The following is a 10,133-nucleotide window of genomic DNA, read 5'->3' as shown; positions in this document are numbered from 1 at the left end:
AGCCCTGGCCAAGCTCCTGAGAAACTCCTCAGAGACCCAGAGGCACAACTGCCCAGCCACTCCTAAGCCCTTGACCCGCAGAAACTGTGAGGAACATTTACTGTTGTTTCAGGCTGCTGTTTTCATGTGATGCATTACATAGCAGCAGATCAGCAGTGCACTGTGTGGGGCAGGGGTTCAGCTAGACAACAGACCAAGACCCTCTGTGCTGGGACATTCAAGCACAGTGCCCTCGTAGTGGGAGGGGCTTTGGCCCCAGGCCCCAAGTCTTCCCTTTTACCACATCTGCCATGCCATCCAGCCATAGACTTTCATGGGTACAAAATAGCTTGACGCCCTGTCATGGGAAGAGGACAAATGTGCAAATGTAAAGTAGGGCTTTGCTGTTTGGGGGATTGCAAGCAGAGCAACAAGAGAGTTTACTCATCTCCAAGCTTTCAGACAGGGGATGAGGCCAGACTCCATGGGACCACGTGTCCCATGGCTAGAGCTCCTATAGAGAGGGAGCCTGCCTGGAATGCGTCTGCTTTATAGGAAAGGGGAGGCAGGGGACATCTCACATCACCCACATGGAAGCTGCTTGATGAACGAAATGATCTCCCTGGGAAGGGGCCTCTACTTCTCCATTGCTCGCTGGTACCTGCTGAGCTAGCTGTCTGCTGAGCTATGGAAAAGGGACAGGAAATGAATGAGCAGGACTCCCCCCTTTCTTTCTCCTCACCTCCTGGATTCTCAGCACTTCACTGGTCCCCATTGCCAGGCTGTGCTAGAAACACAGCAAATGTTTGCTGGCTCTCAGGTCAACACAGAGAAAAACACTTGTTTTCCCTTCCCAGTAAGAAACTTTGGGAGGTAACTTGGGCAGACACTGAGACAACAGCATCAGCAAGCTAATAAAGGGAAGGCCCGTTCACTCTGCCTGGAACCCTCCTAACCATTTTAGGTGAGAATTCTAAATTGTCCCAATGATTTACCCTTCATCCTTATTGAAAATCTCATGCCCATTAGATGGAGCCTTGTTGTGTACTTTTTGTGCCATGTTGTTCCTGCCTGTGTCACTGACAGGTCTGCAGAGAGCCCTCAGCCAAAGTGGCTGCCTCCTCCACAAAGAGCCCTCCCAGAACACAGACAGGGAGCAGCACTTCTGCCTGTCCCTGCTTTCTCCCACCACCAAACATGCTGGGCTGTGTCCCAGTCCCTGTGCTCCACTGGGGGGTGCTGTGCTCTTGTCCCATGCTTGGTTGGCACCATTCTTCACACCAAGTACTTAACCATGAACATTTATTTGTGGTCATTCAGGTCGAATATTAAACCTTGTTTGATTAGGATTTCTTTTACTTGCTCAGGCAGTTAAGTCTCACTGACTTACCAAGTGTGACTGAGTAATGACTCTCTGCAGGAGGAGTACAGGAACCTGTGCATTCCAACAGCATGATCACTTGGAATCATGCAGCCAGGGGTCTGTGCTGCCAATGGACACAAGTGGGTGTCTCTGGAGCTGGGCTAAGCTGGAGGGAACCCAGCAGCACACATCTGACCCTCAGCTGGGTCAGGAGGAGCTGAGGCAGGACAAGTGAATGGAGAAGGGGCCCCACCCATATGTCTTCTAAAATGCAGGCCTCAGGAGGGAAGTCTTGGGTAATTCCTGCTCTCATACATTCTCCTTTACCCTATCTCTCCAGCACCTCCCTGCTAGCTATCCAACAGTTGCTAGTTTTTTAAATTAAGAAATGAAACAAAAAACCTAATGTGCATTTTCCACTAGTTGGTAAGGGTGCAGAACCTGCTAAACCAAGACAGGGCACACATTCGTGTGTGAGTTTAAGAGCTTGGGGGAACACTCAGGCCCCAACCTGCAGGTAGGCTCAGGGATCAGCTATTCTGACAACCCCAGAGACTGCAGGAGAGGGGCTGCAGGTGAATGAGGGGAGAGGGGAGGGCAAGTACATTGTAAACAGCTGGCACCTGGTGAGCCAGGGCTCACAGAACCAGAATAAGCTGTCATTTCACTTAAAAGCCTACACCCCTTGAGGATGCTGTGTTTTCCAGTTCTGAGGGACTGAGTGTATGGGGGAAATGAGAAGGAGGAGCCCCTCTTCATGTAAAGGGGGGCAATCCTCCAGAGTTGGGAAGGGGTCTGAGCTGAGCCTGTGTGACTGCAGACGTTGCCCGCTTGCGTACTGTGGCAGGAGGAAGAGGGGCAAAGGCAGACATGGCTGACACTGGCTGTGATGGGTGGGAGGCTGGACATTCCCACAGGCTTTGGGCATACATGGGATTCTGGGCCAGATCGTTAGAAACTGAGTGAGCTTGGAAGCAAAATGTGGTTGTTTCTTTCCCCTCCCCTGGTGGGGCGTGTCAGTGGTCAGCAGCTAGCATGCCAGTGGAGCCCTGTGCAGGCCAGTGAGCAGGGGCCCGGGGCACCAACTGCAAGACATGCCTGAAGCTGGACAGTGACTGGACACCGGCTAAGTCACCTACGTCTATGTGACTTTTGGGTGGGAGAAGAGGTTCCCAGTGCAACCTGAACTGAGCTGGCAGAGGGTGACAGGCTCATATGGGGGGTGGGGTATCTTAGAGGGAACAGGCTTTGAGTTCCAGTGCCATTACTGACAAAGCCCTTGGTGATGATTATGTGCACTGTGAACAAACTTCTGCTCTTGTCATATTTTCAGTTCTTGAGCCTAGTGGTTGTATGACAAATATTTAAGTAGCTCTTTGAGGTCACACTCTTTTTCCTTCCCCTCATTGGTTACCCAATAATTAGGCACAAACTTGCTGTTGCGTAAAAGATTCCTTTCTGTTTCAGTTAACTCTGACTTTGGAGATCTGCCAGGTAGGCAGCAACAGGAGCACCCCCTGCACCCCTTCTGGGGGGGTTGGTAACATTCACCCATGTTTGACCACACTCCCTCTGAAGAATTACTGGCTACCCCAGGGATTCCACCTTCAGCCCTGCTTTCCTTCCCCATAGCCTTGGTTATTTGTGCATAAATACTGATCTATTCACATTTTAATTTTTTACCTCATGGCCAGAGCTGGTCATGAATTTATGACACGGATAATGGAAGAATACAATGTATTTGATCAGCAGTGCTCACACAACATTCCCAGCTACAACTGGCAGGTCCCCCGAGGACGGGGTTCACAGGGTGGCGGTGTCAGGCATCACTCTCTTCAGCCGTCTCCTCAGCAGCCGATTCTGATGTAGCAGCCTTGGCCGTTGTCGTGGAGGCTTCACCCTTCTCCATGTCACCCTCATCAGACGTACTGTGGTGTACACTCTGTCCCACATTTCCCTTGTGCGTGGCGTTGAGAGGCCAATACATATCCCACAGCCAAAGCGGCCACCTTCTCTGGAAACCACCCTCCTCCATCTCGTGTTCTGCTGAGCGGCTCTTGTGTCCAAAAATTGAGAAAAAGCCCCTTCCTTCTTTGCCTTCCTCTGCTGTTCTTCTCTGACAGATGGCCATGAGACAGAAAATGACCAAGAAAATTGATGCTACTGCAATCACAGGGGCTGCCAAGACGAGTTTCTTCTTATACCCATAGCCTGGGACTTGTGCCCCGAACTCATGTGACTCCTGCTCTTCCTCTTCACCCTGGGCCTCGGTCCTCTCATCTCCCCAGTGATCCGTGTCCCAATCTGCCTTGGAGACCTTCACCTCCTCTTGTGCAGTGAGAAGCTTCATCAGGAGGTTCATGAAGGCTGATAAGCCGCCACCCTTTTCTTCTCCTGGGGATGCCCTCTCAGGCTCAATGGTCAGCTCAGGGCTGTGGCGCTTCTCCCGGCCTTGTAAAACTTTCATGAGAGAGCCTTCCGCCTTTCCTAAGTACAGTTCTTCATCACACTGTGTGTGTGTCAGACAGTCACTGTCACAGTGCAGTTTGACTGTCTTGCTGACACCCTCGATACTGCTTTTGAACTGGCAGAGGCAGCAGGCCAGATGGCTGGGTAGGATCAGTTTTCGCAATTTAAGGGCCATCAGGAGGATGCTCTCAACTGTTATGAGGGACACTTGCGTTGCTCCCATGTCTAAATATCTTAATGCTGGCAATTTAAAAAGATACGAATCCTCAACAGTGGTCAGTGGATTGTGACTGAGAATTAACCTGTGTAAAAACTGCATTCCATGCCAGGCCTGAAACGTTCCAAATCTCACGTTAGCGATTAGATTGTTATGAAGATTTATCTGTTGCAAAAAAGGCATGGATTCAAATGTATTCCTTTCGATAAGCTGTATTTTATTGGAGGATAAGTCTAAGTACTGGAGGGATAGCAGGCCTTCAAATGAATCCTTGTGCAATTCAGTCAAGTAATTCTCACTGAGGATTAGTTTCTCCACCCACCGGTATGACTCCCAGGAATCTCTGTCGATGTAAGAAATCGAGTTTCCTTTGAAATTTAAGAGGGTGAAGGAGCCATTGTGGATTTGGGGGTACAGCACAGGCACCCTGTGGAGCCTGTGCTTTGGGCTGAGACCCGTACACGACAGCGTCTCTTCCTGCAGGTGCAGAGCTCGCAGACGTTCATGACGGCATTCTGTTCACTCACTGGGGCCCCTGACTCAGATGTCTCTGGTTGCTGCGTTCTGATGAACTCCAGCTGTGCTGGGTGACCTGTGACTTCCGTTAGGGTTGGCAGCTGATCCTGAACGGGAAACATCACCAGAGGGTGCTTGGGAGGAGCTGCTGTCTGCTGCAGGGCTCTAGCGTGTTCAGCCTCCTCAGGAGGTTCTGGAGTTACAGTGAGCTGCGGGTTCAAAGGTTCAACTCTGACCTCAGAGAAGGTGGTTTGCTGAGCATGACTAGGCTCTGGATGTGGAAATGTCACCTTTGCCTGCTTTGGAGGAGCTATGGTCCTCCTCAGGGTTGTGTGATGTTCAGCCTCCTCAGCAGCTTCTCGTCTTATGGTGAGCTGCAGCACCACAGGGGGAAGTCTGACATCAGAGAATATGTGTGGCTGAGCCTGAACAGGCTGTGGTTGTGGAAATGTCACTTGAGGATGCCTTGGAGGAGCTGCAGTTTGCTGTAGGGGTGTAGGGTCTTCAGCTTCCACAGCAGGTCCTGGTGTTATGCTGAGTTCCAGGTTCATAGGTGTAACTGTGAGTTCAGGAAAGGTTGGTTGCTGAACTTGAACAGGCTCTGGATGTGGAAATGTTACCTCTGCCTTCTTTGGAGGACCTGTTGTCTTTTTCATGTTTGTGTGATGTTCAGCCTCCACAGTAGTTTCCTGTGTTATGGTGAGCTCCAGGTCCAAAGGTCGCACTGTGACATCGGTCAAACTTGGTTGCTGAGCCTGAACAGCCTCTGGATGTGGAAATGTCACCTGAGGGTGCCTTGAAGGACATGTGGTCTTATTCTGGGTTTCAGGATGTTCAGCATTCACAGTAGTTTCTGGTGTTATGGTGAGCTCCAGGTTCAAAGGTGGAACTGTGACGTCAGTGTAGGTTGGTTCCTCACCGTGAATTGGTACTGAATTTAGATAATTCCCCTCAGGGTGCTGTGGAGGAGCTGTAGTCTGCTGCAGTAGCATAGCACTACCCTTGGAAGCAGGCTGATCCAGGGTCTTCTGCTGGAATAAAGACAATTCTGTCATCTCAGGTGCCTTTGGAGGGACACCCAGCTGGATGGGAAGTTTGAACATTTTGGTAGATTTTTCAAGCTGAGGCCTCCTTCTCAGTCTCAGGTGGTTTACTCTTTGTAGGGTGCTTTGGTGCTATCAAATCCCCAACATCCACGTTTGTAATGTTCAGGTAAGGCAACACTGGATGCTGAGCTTCACCTGAATCTAGAGACGAGACTGTCTCCTCAGAGTTTATAGATGATTTTGGAAGTAGAGCTGGACCCTTTGGCTGGACTGAAAGAGGTTCTACACCGGCAATAGGCAGCTGTGGCAGAGCTGAGTTCTTCTCCTCGCCTGAAATGTCAACAGTTTCAGAGAAGTTTGGACACTGATCAAACACTCCATCAGAAACCTGCACAGATTGATCCAACTCATGGGACACTGCAGACTGAGCTGAGGTGTCCTCCTGTGTTGAAGAGTGTCCTCCAGCCTCAGGGTCTTCTGGTGGATGAGCTGGAACTCCTGAGGGGTTAGAACTGCTTCTGTTTCCTCAGGGACCCCTGTAGGCAGAGCTGAGGGTTCTGGATTTAGTAAAAAAGTCTTCAGCCATGAATGAGGTCATGGGGTGTGTTTCCTGATCTGAAGGCCAGGGCTCGGTGGGCCCTGGGGCAACAGAGGTCAGCAGGTCAGGGTCCAGGGCTACAGGCTGAGCTGGAGCTGCCTAGAGCAGCAGCCACAACAGCTTCCGTGTGAAAAGGAGCTGTGAGGCCCACAGGGGAAGCCCGGACATAACAGGAACAGGTCCAAGATACAGTAAGCCATAAATGCCGGTGGGGCACTGCCGAGAGACCCAGGTAAGTGGGATGCCAGCTCCACATGCTGCGCAAGTGCCAGCAATTGGCAGTTGTGTCACAATTTTCAGCCGTGTCACAATTGGCCGCCATGTCATGCAGGTGTCCCTTAACAACAAGGCACCGCTCCCCGACCTCAGGTTCTGAACTTTCTTTAGGGAACCTTTATTGGACTTGGATTCACAGTGACTAAAAAAGTTAGCCTTTTTCTAAGTCACCGGGGACCAAGAGGTCCTTTTCCCCTGCAGAGGGGACAACTAGTTCTTGGTGAGCGCCCTTCCCCCTCACAGTGAGGTAGGATTTGGGCCACATCCCTGGGGCAGTGGGATGGGGGTGGGGGGTTAAAGAAAATGGGCAGTTCGGGGTGCTGCAGAGCTTCCCAAGGAGGCCTCAGGACCTGGCAACCCAGGAAACTCAGAAGTGCTAGTTCAGTTCTGGGAATCTGATCTCCTCCTTTAAGGCTGGCATGGGAGAGTCGTTCTTCCTCCTCTTGGCCATACTGCTCCAAGAAAAGCAGCTGACCTTTCTTAAGACTCTTCTTCACTTTTACATAGTTCCCTTGTTTGACATACACATGAAGCTGAGCTTCCAAGAAGTCACCTTGTAACAGGAATAAAACCTTTGTACTACTCTGACTTACCATGAAATGATTAGAATAAATTGTACTAAGAAACTCATAGAAGATCCATGCAGTAGATGTTTCCTTCTTGGTATGTTATTGACATCAGCAGTTGAGGCTCCTGCTTAACCAAGGAATGACCCTGAGCACAAGAAACTGGGCAGGTGTCAGTAACTCATATTGCAACAGGGGACACCCACTCCTGGTAATGAGGGAGGGGGTGAGCTGAGGAAACCAGGGCAACACCTGCTGGCCTCTCCAGGCATTCTGGGGGAAATCATTAAATAGGAGTGTATAGAGATGCTGTTTCCTCTTTTACGTCCCCCATCCTCCCCAGCCACTGGGGGCTGGAGGCCCTGAGCCCGGAACTTTAAGGACAGTAAGAGAACAGGGGAGCAGGCTTGGCCCATCAGAGGCCAGCCCCGTGCCCCTCCCCCATGTGGGCCTTTCAGCAGCCACTGCCCACCCACTTCCACATGGACCTGTGAGACTAACACACTAGTTTTAGTGGTTAAATAGAGGGAGAAAGTACCTAAATGGGACCAAAGTTTATGCCTTCTTCAATAGTATAGATTTACTTCTTTTGTTAATTTCACTCCTTGAATCTATGTAATAGTTGTAATGATAAATATTTAAATAGCTATTTTTCCATGTTATGATTGTTCAATAAAAGATTCCTTTCTTTTCCTCCAAACACTGTCTTTGAAGTTTTGCCTGGGAGGCAGCGAGCGGCAGGAAACAACCCGCTCCCCTACAATGGTTGGGTTCGCTAACAATATTAGAAGCAGCAGAGATGCTGCCTGCACATCCCGTTCCCAATATCAGCAGTAAAAGTGCAGGTGGAACAATGAAACTACATGATGACGCACACAGAAGATACCACGGAAACCACCCAAGAACAGAGTGAGAAACTGCACATTCCCGGAAATTCCTTAGTTCCTCTCTACCCACAGTTCCCCTACATAGAGTAGCCAGGCCACCTGAGATGCTGACATGGGCTTTCAGACAAGAGTCCTCCATCTTTCTGGTTGCAAAAGGATAAACTCTTGGAAATGTCAGGTATTCAAAGTCATATTCTTAGCGAGAAACAAAAAAGTCTTTTCAGAATTCAGGCTCATTACCTAAGATAAAACAGGTGGGTCATGTCCAGCAGGAACTTGTAAAGACAAACACAAATGTGCAAGATTGGTCCCCAAAGCTCCATAATCAATCCAAGAAGGGTTAGGTGCTCTGGCTATGTATCCCAAATGCCATGCTATCAAGAAGCAAAAGATTCCAGCAGGGCCTTAGCCTTTTGGGGACACCAGGAGCTGGAGCTGGCAGGGTGCAGGACAGGGCCTCCTGACAGTGCTGGTTCAGGCTGGGCAGGCAGGGAGCTGTGAGGATGATGACCACTGACCAGAAGTTGCTGAAGATCCTGCTGCTGAACCTGTGCTGCTGCATTCCTGACAAGAGTGAAGGGGATGTAGCCTAATAGTTCCAGTGTGCTGTGTGAGTTACTGGCAGCAACTTTTCCCCAACTGGTGAAAGAAATGACTTTCTAGAAGGTGAAAAAATCAAGAAAGAACTTGACAAAGAAGAGAAGCAGATGCTGCATTGTTTTCTGAACTCCGTAGAAAATGTCATTTACAGAGAAGTTTTTTTTTTCTTAAGAGTTTGTTTATTTATTTAGAGAGAGGGGAAGGGAGGGAGAAAGCGAGGGAGAGAATTATCAATGTGTGGTTGCCTCTCATGTGGTCCCTACTGTGGATCTGGCTCACAACCCACGCATGTGCCCTGACTGGGAATCAAACTGGCAACTCTTTGGTTCTCAGCCTGCACTAAATCCACTGAGCTATACCAGCCAGGGCTTATAGGGAGTTTTGAAAAATAAGTTGAAAATTCTCTACTTCTTGCTAAGCCTTAGTGAAGACCCACACAAGCAGCCAAACAAGGTTTCCAGCTACACCCTGTTACCTGCCCAAACATTACCAAGAGATGCCCACTAAACACCCTATTATGAGCATGCCAGGCCTCAGACTTTCTCATTGAGCTACCAGGGTTGCAGCACCCAGTCAGGGCATAGCTGGGGCTGTGTGGGAACAGTGGCTTCAACAGTGTAAGCATACAGTCTCAATGAGCTCCAGGAGTAGGAAACTGTTTCCTACAGCATCTGGGGTCACATCTTGCATGGACTTATGTGCAAACCAGACTTCTTCACGAAATGCCACCTCACTTCTGTCCAAGATGGGGTCATAGGTAAATACACTTTTCCTCCTCAAAAAACCAAAAGAAGGACAACAACAAATTTAAAAACAAAAATAATCAGAGCAGTCAGAAAATCAAACTGTATTGATGTTCAATAACTAAGGAGCTAACACCCATCCAGACCGGTAGGAGGAGGTGGAGAGGGCTCATAGCAAGACAGTGCTTGGAGGACCTGGAAAGGCAGTGGCTGGAGGACTGGGTGGTCTCACATTTGCGTGCAGATAAACCAGGAGGAACAACTGGGGAGAGAGACAGACATAACAACCCAGGGTTCCAACATGGGGAAATAAAGCCTCAAAACCTCTGACAGAAAAAATGTGTGAGGGTTGAGGCAGCAAGAGAAACTCCCAGCCTCAAAGAAGAGTTACTGCAGAGATCCACATGGTCCTAGAACTTACACAAAACCACCCACAGGGGAATCAGCACCAGAAGGGCACAATTTGCTCATGGGAAGTGGGGGAGGTGGGTGAAAATCTGCCAAGAACTGAGCAAGCAGGCATTGTTCCCTTTCAGACCCCTCCCCCACATATAGTGCCACAAGGTAGCTATGTGGGTTGTCCCACCCTGGTGAATATCTAAGGCACCACCCCTTACTGCAAACAGGTGTGCTAATTCAAAAAACTATGGCCCGAATGAATGAACAGAACAAAGCTCCAGAAAAAAAAAACAAAAACAAAACTAAGCAATGAAGAGATAGTCAACTTATCAGAAGCAAAGTTCAAAACACTGGTAATCAGGATGCTCACAGAAATGGTTGAGTATGGTCAAAAATAGAAGAAGACGTGAAGGCTATGCAAAGTAAAATAAAGAAAAATGTACAGGGAACCAAAAGTGAAGGGAAAGAAACCAG

At 49.3% G+C, this 10,133-nt stretch overlaps 1 protein-coding gene across 1 annotated transcript; it reads right to left on the bottom strand.

Annotated features, from left to right (window-relative positions):
* Window positions 1–3,072: 3,072 nt before the first annotated feature.
* Window positions 3,073–5,124, bottom strand: LOC114493435 (leucine-rich repeat-containing protein 37A2-like). The gene is given in 2 exon segments (XM_028508291.2): window positions 3,073–4,507; window positions 4,510–5,124. Coding segments are annotated over 2 exon segments (1,932 nt in total). The 5' UTR covers window positions 5,096–5,124; the 3' UTR covers window positions 3,073–3,161.
* Window positions 5,125–10,133: the final 5,009 nt, after the last annotated feature.

Source organism: Phyllostomus discolor, chromosome 1 (genome assembly GCF_004126475.2).
Source record: "Phyllostomus discolor isolate MPI-MPIP mPhyDis1 chromosome 1, mPhyDis1.pri.v3, whole genome shotgun sequence".
NCBI lineage: Eukaryota > Metazoa > Chordata > Mammalia > Chiroptera > Phyllostomidae > Phyllostomus > Phyllostomus discolor.
Note: the sequence above shows the minus strand (reverse complement) of the source record. Positions and strands in the feature narration are given on the sequence as shown.